This window comes from Platichthys flesus, chromosome 2 (genome assembly GCF_949316205.1).
Source record: "Platichthys flesus chromosome 2, fPlaFle2.1, whole genome shotgun sequence".
In the NCBI taxonomy this organism is placed as follows: Eukaryota; Metazoa; Chordata; class Actinopteri; order Pleuronectiformes; family Pleuronectidae; genus Platichthys; species Platichthys flesus.
In genome coordinates this window covers 4,083,850-4,103,602 of record NC_084946.1, presented here as the reverse complement: position 1 = coordinate 4,103,602, position 19,753 = coordinate 4,083,850, and the positions used below count along the sequence as shown (strand labels likewise).

The following is a 19,753-nucleotide window of genomic DNA, read 5'->3' as shown; positions in this document are numbered from 1 at the left end:
GGTGGTTCCCAAGGGTCTACTTTACAAATGTGCCTGACGTGCCATTCAAAAATCCAAGATGGCCACCATTTTTTCAAGATGGATGCCGAATGCGTCTGCCGAAAATGGTTTTGCTGAAAGATATCCATGTACTTGTTGGACTTGAATGATCTTGGTGTCGATTTCTATGTTTTCTTGTATGCTGAAACAAATTTTTTACTTTCACTAGCATTATAATACTGTAAATGGTATAATAACAACATAGCCTAACACGTCAAATAATACTCCTAATACTTTTTTTACACAATATAAACATTAAATATACACATTTTACATTAAGGTACTTAGCATTTGGATCATGTTATTCTGGACAGAAACAAAATCAAAATTATAATAAAAACCCTTAATACTGTAAAAATCGTCCTTCCATAGCAAACTATTACAGTGCCCCACACACTGGCACCAGCTTTCACTGCTGTATATGTATCACCACAGCTGACATACACAGCTGCAGAGTGCAGAGGCAACCCTGAATGAAAGCATTTGCATCTGCGTTTGTTGCAGCCTTTCTTGCAGGAACACTGGGTCAGTTCCTGACAGCTGGCTGCAATAGGTGGAAGCCTTGTCCAACAGATCTGCCATATGTCTCCCTTCCGATTCCATCCCCAGACGGCAGGACTGACGACTTCTGGATTGGTTACTGTTGCTCGACCCCATATGATACCAGCCTGGTAAGCATTGCTTTTTGCGTGTTTCATGAGGGCTGCACTGGTTGGTGGGATCGCATCATAGGACCTCTGCTTATGGGCAAAGAGATTCAGCCTTGCCTCGTCAACACCGGTGGCTGCACTTGATCTGTCATACATCACAACAACAAAGTTCTCCAGCTTCTTTGGTTCATTTTCAGAAACCTCTGTTGGACAGTTGCTGAGTTGCATTTCACGTCTTATCATCCTAGCAGCCTTTGCAAGATCGATTATTGAAACGATTAATCGACTAATCGGATTATGAATGACACAATTTCTCAATTGCTCTTATTTAGCAAACACCTTTTAAATTTAGCTTGAGGTTGTTCGAGGCATGTGATGACTGAAAATAAAGACAATAAAGATCGATACTTCATTCAAAAAAAAAAGTATTTTAATAAACTTTGCTGCATATAACAGAACTGTTGACACAAAAGCAAAGAAAAATCAAGTTTTTGTCCATTTAAAACCAAGGACAGGCAAAGTGCTAATAAAACAAAAAAATTATATTCAGTTTCCCTTTTTCCTGTGAACCAAGAACAGGCCAAGCGCTGACACAAAAAAAAATAAAAAAAATAAAGTAAGACAACAAAAAGGACAGGGAAAGTATCAGCAATAAAAACATCAACAAACAAAGCTACAGTCTTCTTCGGACTGCATAATGGTAATTGAAAAATATGTTGGTTAGGCAATAGAATAACTTTACGCTTTTTAACTTGTAAAAAAAAGTTTAAACGATATTTTGAATGGATTCTAGAATCCTGCGCACAGGTATATGTTTTTATAACAAGCTAGCTAACAGGCTATCTTACCGAGGCGAGTCCGCATCATCTATGTTACAATGTCAAACGTGCCTCCTCCTCAAATGCGCGTGTCCTTCTTCCATGGAGAGCAGGTCCGCCCTACAGATATTGCACAGATTTTTTTGTTCGGGCTATGTTAAGGGTGAAATTCTCCCGAACTATTGATTTCCTGGTACGCAATGCTATCGCAATGGACCTCGCCATTGGTCCATGTTTTGTCGCTTTTGCATATGCGCGACTTTCAGAGATGGGAAGGAATCAAGATGGCTCACTCCTCAGCTACTTCCATCAGCACCTCCGGTAAAACAACGTTTAGTTCAGCTGCACGGCACGAAAAACACGCACTATGATGTAACCAATGAATCAACGAAGAGTAAATTCGCCGTCGACTATTTTTGTCATAAATTTTTATCGACGACGTCGATTAATCGTTGCACCCCTAAATTTCATTGTACAGGACTGTAGATATGACAAATGAAACACTTTGAACCTTGAGATCAAATCATCTTGACAACTGAAGGCTAATTTAGGGTGCGCCAAAAGTCAAGTGAAGGTGAGGGTAGATAAACTTTGTTGAGTTAGATACTAACCATGTCACAGTTGTTGGGCGCATTTAGTCTATGATTAATGAATGCCTTGAGCCACCCCAGATGCCAAAGGATTTATGGATCCACTCCCTCAGCACCATCCCCACTCCACTTGCTGACAGCCTTGTTATGCGCCTGAACGAAGCAGTCTTGCAGAGCCTTCCACTTCTACTTCGTCAGCGTCCAACTCGTTTCTAACTCCCATCCGATATCCTCCCAACCTTTGTAAACCTTTTTGTTTTTCCCTGTGCCCAGGTGAGGTGACATTGTGTAGATGTTTAAAATGACATATCAACTCATATAATCTCTCTTCGAAAATGTCTGGCATTTTTAAAGGTTCTTCTATGTGTCTACAGACATCCAGTTTTGTCTCTAACTTCAACTATTGACAACCCAACAATTTTCAGTGGTACTGCACCGTTTAGATCCTCTCTCAAAATATGTACCAAATTAATGCAGAGTACGGACAGAAGGCTCGCCTGTATCCATATTTTTGACCTATTCAGGGTGGGCCAAACCTTTCGCCCGACGTCAGCAGCTAAAGCTCTCCTGTGAACCCTGACGGCTGAGTGGTCAAGCAAATTTATGGATTTCCTGATACAGTGACTGGCTGAGCGAAACATTAGGGCTTGTGAAATGAGGTCTCGATCAACATCTACACATACCTAACAGTATTGTTTCGACTTAGAAACCACAGGACACCATCATGAAATCATGTGGTAATGGAATGAATAGTTTTCATTTTGATTTAGATTATTTTTTTCAAAGGGGAGCACAGGACAAGTGATTTACAGACTAGATGTGTACTGAATGTTGCACCAGACCACTGTCAAAGGGCTATTTATTTGAGTTAGACTTTGTACTTGAGGGAATCTTTTAAACTCACAACGCTGTGTTCATAAAGATAAAAGTTAACCCTGAATTACAAGGTCATTAGTTAAGAATCGTCAAAACAAAAGAAAGAAAAACAAGAAGAAAATTCAAGTGTTGATGTCAGTTGTAGCAATAGTACAAGTTAACTTTGTGAGTTCACACCTGAGAATGGGCCAGAGTCCAGTGGAGCAGAAGTGGAATTTCACGTCTGCAATTATTGAACAACAGGGTGCAAAACAAGCATTTGAGCTGGGAAGGAGGAATGAGCGGGCTAAAAAGTAGGCATGTGTGAAAAGTTAGGAAACAACTGATGAGGCACTGACTCAGCCAAATCCCTTTTTTTTAATCGCTGTTTGCTTTATTCTAAAAGAAACAGACAGGGGAATACTGTAAATGAGATAATACACAACATAGAGGAGGTAAATATTAGCGACAGGAATGGCATGGTAAATAAATGCAGGCATCAGAAGGGTATTTGAACACTCAGCAAACTGGCGTTCCTTAGTACAGGAGACAGCACACAGTACAGTATCCTCTTGAGCCAAAAATACAACGACTCCGCCAGTCACACAAAATCATAATGGCACTTAACAAAACAAAATGAATGTGCTTGATATATCCTCAATCCAGGCTACTTGGAAACAGGCACAAAGCTTCTTACAAACAGTGCACACGGCCTTATCTGTAGCAATGTATGTCATTGTTGTTTCATCAGTGGTATTTTATGGTAGCTTCACATTCATTTTCAGAAATCCAACAACAGAAAAAAAGTGTACAGATCTGTTGGCAGAGGAGCTATGGATACACATCCCTCAGATGGGATGGGAGACTAGGAAGAATCCAAACATACAAGTGCACAAACATGTGTTATAAGGCACTGTAGTAAAACATTATATATGTAGTAAAAAAAAAAAGGAAGAATAGAATAGGTGGTATATACACCTGGGCATTTTAACATATTATAGAAAACATACCCTGAATGCTCTCTCTCCCAAAGTCAGCAAAACAGACAAAACAAGGATCATCTTTTTTATTCCCTCTGAAACAACTATTTCATTTTAACCTCTCAAAATCAATTTATTTTACTTGAACAAAGACTGAAGTTAATGTTGCCACAATATACTTGAATATACTTGAGTGTTGTCTGTTTTGAATACCTCGGTGAGAGGGATTTGTCTGTTGACAGTATCTAAACCATGGAAAGGCCAGAAGACTCTCCCAAACTACAAGTACTGCTCCCTTTTCTCTGGTGGGGTACTTTTAACATTTGGTCTGCAATTCAAAAGGGAAAAAAAAGACACATTTCAGTCAAAGTACAGTCACAGAGGAAACAAAATAAACCCTAACACATTTACAAAAACACCCAGAGGTCATAGGATATCAGCAAAATCATCAATCAGCGATCATCATTCAAACCCTCATTGTTAACTTTCAGTTGATAAAGGGGCAGAGGGGGGCGGGGGAGGTGTTTATAAGCTGAGATGAAGGAGGAGGCCAACGCATTTCTTAAAGAAAAGATCTGATCAGATGAGAGTCCATATTTACAGAAAAGGCTCAGAAGGTCAGACAAAAACGGGAGAAGGCAGTTCATCTGAGTTCCCATTCAAACTGATATAGCACAGAGGAAAGGGAAATATTCTTCTACAAGAGGTCCAAATTGAGTCTAAGAAGTAACGGGATAAAAAAGGGAAGACAGTGCTTGGACAGTCGGACAGTCCTGGATAAAAAGGCGGGGGCTGATCAGTCAGGGAAACTAGTTTCACTCAACAACTCTGCCCTGAATTAGAGGAGAGAAGAAGACAGTAGGAGAAGAACAGGATTAGAGGACAGGAGGGGAAATGGGAGACACATCAAGATCTTTCAGATTCTCACAAAGGCTATGAAGTGTTAGAAAGACGAAAGTGAGATGCTTGATGACAATAAAGATGTTGGCAAAAGGAGGGCAAGTCAATGAGGAGGAGCATGGGAGGTGGTGCTACATATCAGCTGGCTTGCAATCTATTCGTTAAGAGACGCGCTACATGTAGGCTACCAAATGGTTCATTGTTCACTGATGGACTGATGAAGATAAACACAACACATCAACCCACTTTTCACTGGGTGAACTTAAATTAGATGCTAGCTCATCATTTGTTTTTAGCAAGAGTTAAAATTTTTGGGAAATACAGTTTGTCACACTCACCCTCTTACTGCGAGTTGAGTTAAGCTTATCTTACCATAAATGTTGTAGCAGTGTGAAATTAGTTTGGTAACAAAGTAACAAAATCTACCTACTAACAACACTTCAGGATACTAATTTATTTAGTTATAAATAACATAATTTATATCTTGCTTGTATTTTAACTTTAACCTATTATGAGAATAAAGTCGCAATTTTTTTTTAATAAAAAGTCATAATTTTAAGTGAATAAAGTTGTTGCTGCTTATTTCCTGAAAAAATGTTTTCTTTTATTCTCATATATTACCACGTAGTCTCACAAAATTATGATTTTTATTATTGTAATACTACGATTTTGTTCTTTTAAGATTACGACTTAATTCTCAACATCTCATAATTTATTTTGTTTTCAACATGACCCTAGTACTCTGTCGTAATATCCAACTACTCATGTAGCTGTCTTCAATAATTTGAATAAGTTTATTCCCAAAATGTCAAACTATTCTTTTAGATGTAACTTATAGTTTTTTTGTTGTCTATGGACATATCATTAGAGGAAATTCAATCAGACTTGTTGTTGAGCAATCCCCATTCAAACACAGCTGCTCCTGACAGAACAGTGACCCCTGGCATTCCCTTTTATTTAAAGGGCAAAAGGAATTTCCTATAGACCCCCCCCCCCCCCCCGACACTCGACAAACAAGTGTCTACCAAGAAGAGGCCATATGAATGGGAAATGGGAACTGGGACCTGTTCTAAGAAAAGTAATTGGCTTTATTATCTGGAACAGTGATGTAGCAGCTCTTTTAGAAACACAAATGTGGGCAATGTGACGTGGGGACATCAATGGGGAACTCAAGGGCCATTTTAGACTGTTGTTAAGTTGTACAGGCTTTTATGTGAGGCAGATTTAAAAATTGCTGCAGTTATGTTTTGTAATTTATTCCCATGGAGCAGTCAGTGGTTTGTAAGTTAAATATGACATGATATTTATTTACTGTGTTTTCAGTGTCACATTAGCTTATGGTGTACTGTAAAGTAATGTGTTATACTATACAAGGGCTGTAGCGTATGATCCCTGGTAAAATGAAAAGTCTATGAAATAGCTTAGATGATAAATTTGATTATAAAATAAAGGAGTGTGTTGTTCTGGAATAATACTGTTAGTTCATGGAGCAGGATGATATGGGTCAATTATTTAGTGTTGTAAAATCGTGAAATAATATTAAACAACATTCATACACAATCACCACTGCTGCAGTTCAGATTGTGTCTCCTGTAGCTCACACCAAGTGCCTGTTGTGCCTGACAGAAAAACTACCTTTCAATTAATTAAGTGGCTCAGCTGCTATATGAATTGGCTGCCTGAGGCCTTAACTACATAATGTAGGACAATGCACACATAAATCTATTGACGCTTATTTTATTGATGCTTATTTTTGGTTTATCACACATAGTCTAGTGTAAACTTTCTCCATCATGGTGGGAACTGTCCTGTTTTTCCGGCCGCGATGAAACAAGGTAACCTCTGTTCTTTTTCTCCCGACAGAGGAGCTGCACAGTAACTTTTCGAAGTTTCTGCCCAGTGATTTGACGCTCCTAACACAACCTACCTGCAACAGTGGAGTGTTAACAAGCAAAGCTATATGCAGGCAAACACAGATGCATCTCCAACCAGGAAGCATCGGACATGCTGATAAAGGTTCAGAGTGTTTTACAATACTTCTATTTCTCCGTGTCCATTCCCTCTAGGTATGTCTACTGTGATACATCTTTTAGTTTACTTTTGGATTCACTTTAAAGGTCCCATATAGTAGAAAGTGAGATTTTCATATATTTTCTTGCTGCACTAGATGCTGTATAAATAGTGTGAAAGTAGCATTACATCTACCGCAGTGAAATGTACACAGCCTGTATTCAGAAACTGCCTTAAAATGAGCCGTTGGGACTTCTTTAATTTTATGATGTCCCATTTAAACAGTCACTGCCCTTAGCAAACGTCAAACATTTTTTGTTGATAACAACACAAGTAGTAAATCTGTCACTGAGCTAGCGGTTACAAATCAGCCAAATGAGGAGGAAATGCTGCACAATCATCGGATTTGAAGAATCCAGTATATCATTGCACAGCCTTCCAAAGGACCATATTATTAGAGACCAGTAGCTAATGTTTTACTCTCATGACATTTTTTGTCAGAATTTGACATGTTGCTATCTTCGGCTCATTTCAGCACTAACTGACTATCGCTATTTGCACTTAGTCAGACTGGCCAAGCTGCAGCAGGAGGCTACTGTCTGTTCCCTGTGGTTTGCCTTTGGCCCCTGGTCTTGTTAAACCGCTTGAGAAATATGAGAGAGATAATAAAAAAATATTTTGATGTGGTTTAAATAAATATACCTAATATCTCCTTATGGATATACATGTAAAATATGGGACCTTTAAACGTAGCTTTCCTGTATCAAGATAACACATTTTGAGTCAGTAAATTTGTTTATATTTTGTGGAGGGTCAGATTTAATCAGCTCGAGTAATGACATGAAAGCAAAAAAAGGTTCTGTTCATAAAACTGCTGATCATTATTCACAATATGTTAACTGGATACGTTTTCTAAGTCAGAAGAATACATCGAGGCAATGTGCTTGTGTGTAATACTATATGTTGTAAGTAGAAGTGCCTGTTTCTGTTAATGAATCCCAGTGTGTCAGTAGTAAATGATCGCAGCTATGAATGCATGATAGTCTTTTGGTTTTGTTTTGGCCGCACAAATCTGATTAAAAGGGGGCTGTTGCAAGTTTGTCCTCTGCTCTCTGTTTGGGTGGCTACTGGAAGATAGTGGGGTTTACACGTACTCCCTGGCTGTGGAGGGCTGTGATTGGCGGTAATATTGCTGTCCTCGCATGTCTTTGGAGCAGGAGCAGCACAGCAAGGAGCCGCCCAGTGCCGTCAGACTGGCCGCCGCCCAGCCCACGAACAGGGCTGAGCCGAACTCATACCTGTGCAGGAAACAAAAAGGAAATCAACATGTTCAGGCAATGCTGTTGGTTTATAATAAGGTCAAACTCAAAAGCAACAACAATAATAATAAAACAAATACAATGCCACGACTTATTTTGATTTGATGTTTTTAATCTCTTGTTTTGCTGGTCCAGCAGAGAGGGCAGGAAAATGTATCTCCTAAAACAGATTATTTTGTTAGGTACTGGTACTCGTCATTTTTCAACAAGTGGTGATACAAACATTAACTTTGCTACTAAGCAGTTTGAAGTTAAAATGATCCATGTTAACTATTAGTCTGCAAGGCTTCTGACCTTAATGTTAACTTAATCACCCTAAAGTGGCTTTGAGATGCAGTCTGTGGTACTGACCATCAATGAATGTTGAACTGTAGAAAAAGCTTTATTCATTTAGACCCTGAGCTATGACTGGCTGTCTCTATAAACATCCAAGTGAGTGATGGTAATTTCTGTTTATGTACAATAAATGGTGCACATCCAGCATCTGGGAACAGGCTGCAGTTTTTAAATATTTTGATGGACAAGATGCAAAGACTTAAACAGTAAAAGTGAAGTATTAGAGAGTGAAAGGAACTTGAAGAAAGCTTCTGCAGTAAATTCTTAAATGTTTCCCTGGTGTTATGTAAAAACTGACATCATCATTGATTTGATGACTGGTGTCTTTTCCTTGCTGTCAGCGTTCAATTTCCACCTCCACGCGTCTTCTTTAACAACGATATCACACAGTCGCAAGAAACTTTGCTGTCCTCTCACATGCAACTCTAATGAAGCAGAACTTTGTATTTGTATTTAAACCGCCTGATAAAGGGTTTATTTTTTAATGGATGTGCATTTATCTAGTCATATCTACCCTTTAAAGCACTTTACACTATTCTTCAGAACTTTTCAGCCTGAAGGCTGTAGGAGATGGCAATCGACTCACACTTTCTTTTGAGCCACAGATGCCACTATTTTAGCAGTTGCAACATTGTGTTTGTGATGTGTTTATAGTCTCTGTGGAACGTTTTTAAGGCATAATGGATGAAAGAATATGTTTCGCTAATTAGAACCCTACAAAAGTATCTTTCAGGTTGTTTAATGACAGAACGTCCAGTGATGGATTTGATGTCTTTTTAATGTAAATGCTAATATTGATGACAGATGCAGAGAATACTGATGTCCATGCCGGAAGAAAATTGGGTTTTCATTTAAAAATATATATCTTAATAACTTTATTGCTGACATAATTTGTCTTTGGTCTTAGGAAAAGTAAAGATTATAAATATGACCTCTTATCTGTTGTACTTAAGAGATACAGCTGATGAAGTACAGAGTTTGGCGTGAGATGAGCCACATACCTGGCGTTGGGCGGTGTATTTGGGTTGAAGAACAGATAGGACACCTGAGTGGCATACCAGGACACAGACACCAGAGTACATAGACCTGTGGAGGGAGCAAGGATTACTACAACTGAATATGTGTGTCAATTAAGCGAGCAAATGTTCAGTGCTGCACATAACAGCAGCACAAAAATGAAGTGGAGAATGCTTGTTCAGTTGATTGTCTCCCCTGGGCTTATGGTTTATCTCTGAGATCAGCGGCTAATGCCTCTAAAACGACCACTTCCTGTTTACAGCAGGGACTCTAATTACCCACAAGACTCCCTGTGATAGATTCAGGCCAGAAAAATACCAAACCACTCTGGCTAAATGCAGTAATTGCAGGACGTTTTGCAGCATATCTTAGGTTGGAAACTCAAGTGAAAAAAAACTAGAACTTAACACAGCAGGAATCCCACCTGCGAGCAGGAAGAGGGCGCCTCCGGTCACTGCGATGCGAGTCTTGGTGGCTGGGTTGTTATCTCCCACCTTGGTGCACTTCATGCCCACCACGCTGACGATGATGCCGATAAAGCCCAGCAGCACTGACACCACCATGAGGGCCCGACATGTCTGGATGTGGACTAGATAAAGAAGAGGAAAAGGTGGAGGCAGGGAGCACAGAGGGGGAGCACAAAGTGGTGAATGAGAGTGATACAATAATAAGATAAGAAAGAAGGGCAAAAAAAAAGGAGGAAAATGTCAAGGAGAAGAGAAAACAAATAGTTTCTACTCCATCAATTGGAATAAAGCATTGCTGGACATAGTAGTGATAATTATAGTGGGAAGAAGCTACACAAGCTATGCAGCATTGATAGAAAACCACATGCATTTTTGACAGAAAGCTCATTAGTTAAAGTCCACCACTGTCCTATTTTCCAGAGCAGGGTGAATCCAGCTGTTTATTGTCCAGAGGTGATGGGCTTGGCCGAGGCCTGGGACCTTAACTGATCCTCCAAATCTTCTCCCCATCATTCCACTGTGGTTTTGCCTTCTCAAAAACCGAGTGCACTGCCCACATAGGCCTCGAAACACATAACATAGTGGGAAGAACATATTTACACATACTTATACGCACTCATCACATCACAGTATGTGCACACGCACCATTACTGGTGGGATAGACACGGGTGAAACACACAGCGCTCTTTCTCACACAGCAGCTGTAGGAGGGCCTGCTTTACATGTTTCACACAGAGGGATTAGTGTGGCTTTTTAGTTACAAAGCAAGATTGTTTTCATGGGGCTGTCGCCACAGCGATCAGACGCGCTGCCTCAAACGCTGCCGCACACAAACGTGTTGGCGCGAAAGCAACGCTAAGCACTTAATGAAACTGTCAAAAATACTGATAGAGTGTGTCTTATTTACAACAAGCCAGGGGGATTGAAGAAATCCCAACAGCGGGGAGAAAACATGCAAATTCCAACATCCTGATTCAGATATCTGACAGAGCTGACAAACACGGTGATTAAAGTAAATGTAGCAGGGTTTTCATCCTAGTTTAACAGCCAGGAACACAGATATTAGCTTCAAATAACCATGAATTAAGTGTAACATTGTTTACACATCAGAGGAGAGGAGCTAGAATAGAGTGGGAGTAAAAGTTAATATAGAAAAAAAAAAGCATACTTTTAATCATGGTTTAAGAAGTCAATAATTTACTTTTACGCTAAAATGGTCTTGTCAAACAGAGCAGTTGAGCTTGGATAGATTAGTTGGCAAAAGTCTTAACTCAATGTCCACTTACTAATTTTTTTTTTAAGAGTTTTCAACCATATATTGTGGTTTTCAAGGATCAGATTGAACTTTTACTTTCAAATTTGTCAAATAGTTTATCTAGAATGGAAAAACAGAAAAAATCTTACAAATTGTTACTCCCAGGTTTCAGTAATACTTGCTCTGTTTCTGAGCTTTTAACTGCATCTCACATTTTAGGCGCTGAGTTTGATCAAACTATTGCCAGACTAAAATAAAGCAAAATGATTTGTCCCAAAAATATTTATGTTCACTCAAGAGCTTTATTTTTTGTGGACCTGTGAAACATATCTTGTAGTCCTAGAAAAATGTAATATCGCAGGACGGACTATATTTGGGTTTCCTGCTGATTCCAGGCAAACCTCATAGTCCTCAGAGCCCTGGGAAAAACATGCTTTTTTTGTTTTTTTCATTTAGGTGTTTTTTGTTTTCAAAAACTGAAAAGAACAGAAAATGCGCTTCCTGTTTGAACAGTTTGAGCAGGAACATGAAGTCATCATTTGTCATTGTGACAGGAATAGACACAAGGCCCATCAGTGATGTAGCAGTTCAGAGGCTGACCTGAGGGAACTTATGATGGGGCAAGAGGACGGAACAATCTTTGAAGTGTGATTTCTTGCTCCAGAGCTCCTTTTGATGGAGAATCTGAATGGTCTTACACAGAGACTGGTTTGATTTCTTCCTTTTTCTTTCATCCATTCTGGGCATTCTTCCTTTCTTCTGAGGGCGTGTAAGGGTTTAGGCCCTTGTTAAATGACACTACTCGGAGCAGTTTCAGTCCCTGACCAACTACAAGGGGTGAAGCAGAGATTAAAGGAAGGATGGAGGAGGGAGATGGACTGGCTCACCCACTGGGCTCTCTCTCTTCCCAGTGCCAAGGTTGGCAGTGCCAGTCACAAGCTTTCAATGAGTGTGTGCACGCTTGCTAGTGTGTGTATGTGTGTGTGTGTTTGTGTGTGTGGGAGTTGTACGGTCCCATTGTTAGCCCACTCACTACTTCAACCATAAAACTACATTTCCAACATTGTTATTTAACATCTCCAATTGAGCTTCACCACAAACTCAAAGCAAAGAAACGTATGATGTTCTCTGTTTTACCACACTTTATTGCCCCAACCAATTTCCCTTTCGTGAGTTGGTTTTAGTGTGAACTGAGAGAAAGCATGTCTCCACTGAGACCGGAGGAGATGCTGTTGTTGCTCACTGTGTTGACAGACACACATCACAGCCCATTTTCTCTTTAGATAGAAAGACAGTGACTGTGACAGTGACCATTTTTACTAAAATGCTAACACATATTACTTGTTACCTCATCAAATGTGTATTTATCCATTCTTAAAGTAGTTCCAATTAAATGCACTATTTACTCATGTTTTAGTAATCTACTTTAACGACAGTGTCCATCTTGTTATTTTCACTTTTTGAGAATGAGAGGTTTGGACTGTAGCCTCACAGGTAGAAGGTTCTGCTCTCCTTATGTCTTTGTGGGTTTTATCTAGGTGCACCAGCTTCCTCCCACATTCCAAACACATGCAGACTGGGGTTAGGTTAATTGGAGACTCTACATTGATTATAGGTGTGAATGTGAGCGAGGATTTTTTTTTGTATTCTGGCCCTGCGAAGCGGTGACGACCCGTCCAGGGGGTACACTCTGTCTTGCCCAATGTCAGCTGGGTTTGGCTACAGCTCCCCCCGTGACCCTTAAGAGAATAAGCGTTATAGATAATGGATGGATGGACATTCAGAAACCGAAGCCCAAGACTGGATATAGGGAAGTATTGTGAATCGTACTAATAAATTGTTGGTTTTGGACATTTTATGGGAATAGAATTGTTGATGTGATAGTTTCATTCCATTGCTTGAATGGATTTGGCCTTTTAGACAGCTGATTCACGGTATCTGCACTGTTGGATTATGTTCAAGGAGCACAAACCAAAACATTCATTTAACTCTAACAGTTTCCTTATTTAGTGAATGTAAAGCTGCATTCAGCTAGCATAATTACACATATTACAGTTTATTCGTATGCTATATAACTGTGATATGACTTGACTTGATAATAACCTAACGCTTCAACATTAAAGGGAATGTAAAGTGATTATTTAATGTGGCAGGGCTGACTGTCAGGTGAGGCAGGTCAATGTGTCATTGTTATTAGTTGTTTGTGGTTTTAAAGAACAGTCCTTTAGCACTATCGTCCACAATAACAGCCATCCTCCCCAACTTTATATGTACTGATCATTATCCCTCTTTTTTCAACCGAACATTGAGCGGCTCCTTCCACTACAGTTGCTCAGGCTGCATCAGGCGAGTTCAGCACAGTCTGGTGAACAATTACAGCCACTATCACATGCTGCTCCTGCTGCGAATGTAGCCAGGGAGGAGACTTCCTTCAGAACTCAAATCAAGAGTTACCGCCGGATCAAAAATAACACAACAGGGGTTTTCAATCAGGATTCAGAGGTGCAGCGCTTTCTTCGAACCCTGCGGACACATGACTATATTCTGATCTGCTCCGTTTCATAATCTGTCTGTCTTCAGGAGATGCCTGAATAAACCGGTGATTGATCAAGAATGCCTGGTCACAACTCTTCAGTTGGATGGTTAACCCGACCAACATGTATTTTAACTCTTCGGAAAGGTTTTTCTTCTGTGTTTGTCTTCAGCGTATCTTGTAATCACTGGGCGTGTTAATGGACAAATGGAACAATGTGCGCGTGTGGGGAAGACAGAGCACATTCTGAGAATATCTCTGGTGTTTGGCTCAACACTGGCCTTTTCTTCTCCTAACAGCCCCTATTCATCCAGCCAGGACAATACGCTGTTCTTATTGCTGCTGCCGTGAACCAAAGGGAGATGGGAGATCAGCTCGGCACACAGAACGCCAGAGAAAATGTTTTGATATAATGACTCACTAAGAGTCTCATTTGTTTTCCCAGGGAACGTGTGCCGCAGCAAAAATCAGTCTTAAACCACAGAGGAAAAACAGGCAAACTCGTTCAGCGCATTCAGTTGCTCAGTGAAAACGGCTTCTGACCGAGCCCACCCCCCGCTTAGCCTCTCATTAGAATCTCTAATGAAAGAATAAAAGGATGATTGAAGCAGGCAGGAGATGGATGGATTCATTTAATCTGGGTACCATTAATTATGAGTCACTGGCTCCCACTTACAGATTGGAGATGACAAGAGGCTCATATTCGGAGCTAATTTATGTCCGAACACCACATTCCTGACCCCCTCCCACTCCTCACACATTACGTTTCATGATGTTCTGAAGTTTTAAGACAGAGCTGAGCTCTATTAAAGATGTGAACAGCAGCACTTTAAGTGAGATTTACAGCCTGTGAATGTAATGCGTCCCAGAAAGGGAGGGCCTGGGGAGTTGTTTTCCTTCTGTTTTTGCTGCTGATTAATACTTGTGGGGCTGGGCTGGATACAATAACTGTTGTGATTTGTAACACAGTGCCACATATACTTATGGGGGAAACTTGGGAAGACAGAGTGACGGCAAAGCAGAATATTTGGCTAATGAAAAAACTGCCTCACCAAAAAGAGAGTGTAAAAGAAAATTAAATGAGGGCAGCCCTAAAAAGATAAAGCATTTTGAGAATCAGAGAATACTGAGTGGAAAAAAAGAGTGATTAGAGGAACCTGTCATTAGAAGAGTATTGGTTTGAATTTTAATTGTGCTATTCATCATCTGACAAATTATCATGTGAATATAATACAATTATTACTGCACGATTTCCCCGTTAGGTATTCAACCCTGTTCATCTTCTTAGTTTCAAATGTGATAATAATGAACAATTTATAAATTCTGATAACGAGCATGTAATCCTTTAAAAACACTTAAAATAAATTAATTCAGGCAAAAGGGGGGATCAGTGTGAGAGGAGAGAGTACAAGGCACAACAAGTTGGAGAGACCCAGAATCAAACATTGTACTCACTGTCCAGCGAGAGCATGGAGTCAAAGATCTTGCACTGCACCTGTCCTGTGCTCTGCGAGGCGCAGCTCATCCACAGCCCCTCGTACAGACCCACGGCTGTGATGATGGCATCGCCGGCGTATGACGACTGCTTCCACTGGGGTAAGGCGGTGGTGGAGATGATGCCGATCCAGCCGCCCAGCGCCAGGAAATAACCCAACAACTGGAGACCTGAGTTGGCCATCCTTGTCTAGTTCTGTCTTTCTGACTCTGTCTGATCTTTGTCTGTCTCTGCTTTACTTGCAGCAGCTTTGGCTTAGATGGACCCACTTGCAGTAATCCCGTTACTTGTTTCACTCTTCTCTTCACTGTCCTTTCCCACTGAGCATCTCCTTCTACCCCTCTGCTTCAGCTCTCATCTGTAGAACTCCCTCTCCTTGTTTCTATCTCTTTCTTTCTTTCTATCCCAACGTCCTGGGAATCGTTTAGCCCGTCTCTGCTTTATCGTTGAGTCGATGTTTCCCCTCTGGGCTGTCCTGTCAGATTTCTTGTACCCTCAGGAGCTCAGTCAAAGTGGAAGAACGGCTTTATGATGATCACTGGTTCAGTTCGTCAAGCATTGTCGCTGGTCTGCCTCACTGACTGCATGGTTTCCTCCAATTCTCTCTCTCTCGCTCTCTCTGCTACTCGCTTACTTTCCCCCCACTACAGTCTTTCCATCTGCTCCAGGCTCAAGTGGCTCAATGAGGGGTAGCAGGAAAAAAAGTTAAGAGAAAAAAAAGTGAAAACAAAAAGTCCTTAACAGGCTGACCATAGAGAGATGGGGGAATTGCTGGCCACTGATTGGACTCCTCTGAGTTGTTGGACCGCCCACTAGGAGGGAAGAGGGATGGCCTGGTTGGGAAAATGAGCACTGTTTCAAACAGGGAAGGAAAGAGAAAGCAAAAGATGCAGCTCAGTAGGGAAAAAACATAATCACACTGAAAAATACCAAAAGATTGCTCTGGTCTAAATGAGGACTTTCTTCATCATTCTATCAAACAAATTAAAAAAAACTTCAGCGCCATGTTTTGTCAGGTATTGGATGCAGTGATCCTTTAAAAGTAGGCCTCTCCGCTGGAGGTGTGGACGAGATGGTGGTAAAGTGCAACAAACACACGTAAATCAGTGTCCAAACAATGCCGTCTGAAAGGGAAGTGTCACATCCAGACAGGCCCTCCAGAAGTTATGGGTCGCCCAGGCAAGCCTCCCCCATTGCCATGGCAACCCCAGGCAAATGAAGAGGGAGAACGAGAGAGCCAGCGAGAGTTCAGCCGTCAGTACATCCTCACCAGCTGTAAACACAGACATACTCCATGTCTTTGGAGTCTCCGGAGAGGGCAGAGACCGGTTCTCCCACAGTTGCGCACTCTATCGGAGCTCCTTCGACTCAGCTCATTAAATTACCTTCAATTCACAGCCGACTACCTCAATAGTTCTATTCTGCCAATTCCACCGTCGACGCGCACACTGTCGGAGACACTGCCGTTTTGTCACATCTGTAAGAGACATGTCTCACCCACACCTTACACACACACACTCACACAAACACGGCCTGTCTTCATTGCAATCATGTTCTTGCCCTTAGTCTCGCGGCTGTCCTTGGCAGACTCAGTGCGTTGTTGGTGGTTTTCTGAACTGTTCTGCTTTCACTACCATCTGTTTATTACCACTTCTGTGTTTTTTCCTCATTTGTTTTCTTTAATTAGCACCTTTGTTTTTCTTTTTTTCCCGCTTACCGATTCAAGCTTGAACCTGAACAACTTCAACTTGATATCCAACAATATCAGGAAAACACCATGTGAACATGCATGTGACCTCACTAATCCAGTACCAAGCTACACACACACACACACACACACACACACACACATATATAGACATGGTTCATAGAGGTCTAATCATGGTTCAAACTGTTTTAATTCTCAGCCTCACTCCTCTCATAGGTTTGAATATTAAGGGTGTGCTCGGTGAGCATAGCTGTAAGGCATTTAGCTTTGCAGTGTCTAATGAGGGGCTTCACGTATGGGGTGAGTTGTGGTCTGACCGTGTAGGTCAGCTGAGTGCGGGAGGCGAGAGAAGATGAAAGAGAGAAAACAAGTGCTCCGGTCCAGTCTGGTGGATGGACGGGTGGGGTGGGGGCTTCAACAGGGCTTATGGAGTTTCTTTCGGATTTTGAATCATAACAACAATCTACCATTGGTGGGTTTAAAGCAGCACAAGTTCGAGTGAAAAAAACTCACCTTACAGCGACACATCTTTATATATAAAAGACTAAATGGTTTAGTTATTGCCTTCAACATTGCCCAGGTGTGTTATTTGATATTGCGATTGTTATTAAAAAATCATTCAGTCATTCATATTTTCAGATTTACACAGTATGTTTAAGTTTAGGTGATTACAATAATTCATAAGGTTAATAACTTGGTAAAGTTAAATAAAAAGAAAACGGTCAAATTAACAAGAAAGTAACACTGACATTAAAGCTGGGCAAACAAGTTTCGAAATGTAACTTACACTGTATGAGTCTACAAATAGTTTAAAGGTAAAGCCATGATTTACAGTTAATGCTCACTCAGAACAGTCTGTCAAGCTGTAACCTGGCTGCTCAAACTGGGTAACCCATCGGCAAACAAGTCAAAAAGAAAAAGCCCCAGTTCTTCTCTTGACATCACAGCTTGACGAGCCTGGCTTTGCCGCATCACCTGCTTTGGGACAGGATGTGAGTCACAGTCCATCATGTGTAAAGGTTACATCAGATTACTTCTGCCTTTGCTTCTCAGACACAACAGATTTTTTTTCAACTGAATACAGTTTCTTTATCCAATTTAACAGTCAACAGAGAAATTTCAGATGAGGACTGTATGAACATTTCTTGGCTACAACAGGACTTAAAACTTCCTTCCAATGGAACCTCCGCCATTGATAGATTTGTCAACAAGGGTAAAGCAAACCCAGCAGTAAGTCATGTTGACAGTACTGACGATGAACTGGGAGAACTGGCCAATGTGTTCAATGATGGCGTCTCATAAGTTGCTCACTTGATGCCTACACTGAACACTGTCCGCCATGTATCTGAAGTGTAGAGTCTTTCTGACTTCCCTTGGCTCTTCTAAACACAATTTTAACTCAAACTTAAACCTCATAGTTTGAATAAGATGGATTGTGGTGTGGCTGTTTGTTTTCATACTTTATATATGACGCATGTTGCTATTTCTATGTCTTGTTTCATTTCATTTCATTTTGTTACCTTGCTCAAATTATTAATATTTTACAATTATAATGTAATTCTGGTGTGTGACTGTCACTCTGGGTAATCCAGACTGTCATTGTTAACAGTTTGCATAGATAGTAATCTTGGAGCTCATCTGCTATCGTCTGATGACAAATAAAATGCTTCCAGTGTAGACGGTATATATCCAGGCCAAGACTCTAGTCTTTGTCCGCCGTACAATTTTTAAAGTGCAACCAGCAACGTGGAGTCGAGAGACAACATCTACAATGGTTCTTTTTGTAGGTGTTTTGGGTCCAGACAACATTTTGGCTAATTTTTAAATACAGTTAAATGCATATGAATGATAATTAATTAAAAAGCCAACAGTCAATGCATTTTAGTCAATGGGTTCTGTCTCTTTTGCTCTTCACACAAAATGTTTACCTGTGGGTAACCAAAGCATGCTCAAACGTGATTGGTCGTCTGAGAAATGGAAACCAGAAGGCTTCTGGCCCCAAAGTCTTGCCCCTCCCCTACAGATTCTGATTATTCATACATACATACGGATATGTTTATATTATAGGAACTATAGTTAGTATGTTTTGTTAGGATTTGGCTAAACCATTCTCTTTTTAGTTGATACTAAAACTCAACTCTCAGTGAAACAGTTCTCTGCATCATCATGTTGCTTTGACTTTACTTGATCAGATAACTGACAAGTTACTTTGGCTACAATTCTTTAGGAACAACTTAGGGAAGAGCGGGGTAATGTGAGACATTTTTACATTTGCTCCCCTCTAGGCGAGCTAAAATTATATATCAGTAAAATTTACACATTTCCCATTAATTCAGGATGTTTCCTAGCAATGGAAATGACAAGAATGTCTTCAGGACAAAGGGCAGTGAAAATATGATTGTTTTTTAAAAAGTGGTCTTTTGTCTCACTTTACCCCAGCTAAGGGGTCCATCTCATCTGTGAATATTCTCTTTACCTCAGCTACTGCACCCCAGGCTACTGATTTTACTTTCCTTTTCTCTTTTGTCTTTATGAATCTTGTGAGGGTTGTCTTGTCCATATTTCTATCCCTTCCAGCTTTTCTTAAGGACTTCTTTCCTTGCATGACCTCAGCGGCTACATTCTCCATCTCTGCATGGGGTGTTTGTCCCCAGGTTGTCTTCCTGGTGTATAGTTTCTTGGCATGATGGCTTTTCTACAATGTTTATGACATTAAAAATAAAAATATATGTAACTTAATATAACACTAAAATATGTTTAAGACTAAACTTAACTTGTGAT

General features: G+C 40.5%; 1 protein-coding gene across 2 annotated transcripts; it reads right to left on the bottom strand.

Moving 5' to 3' along the window:
* Nucleotides 1-3,306: 3,306 nt before the first annotated feature.
* On the bottom strand, nucleotides 3,307-15,967 carry cldn19 (claudin 19). Of its 2 annotated transcripts, none has more exons than XM_062394635.1 (5): nucleotides 15,225-15,967; nucleotides 9,939-10,103; nucleotides 9,499-9,583; nucleotides 7,997-8,140; nucleotides 3,307-4,765 (listed from the first exon to the last, which is right to left on the bottom strand). In XM_062394635.1, exons 1-5 carry the CDS (start codon nucleotides 15,445-15,447, stop codon nucleotides 4,729-4,731), a joined length of 654 nt encoding a protein of 217 aa, XP_062250619.1. In that variant the 5' UTR covers nucleotides 15,448-15,967; the 3' UTR covers nucleotides 3,307-4,728. The 2 variants fall into 2 exon arrangements, with proteins under 2 accessions (XP_062250619.1, XP_062250618.1); XM_062394634.1 differs by having other exon boundaries at nucleotides 3,316-4,260; nucleotides 15,225-15,965.
* Nucleotides 15,968-19,753: the final 3,786 nt, after the last annotated feature.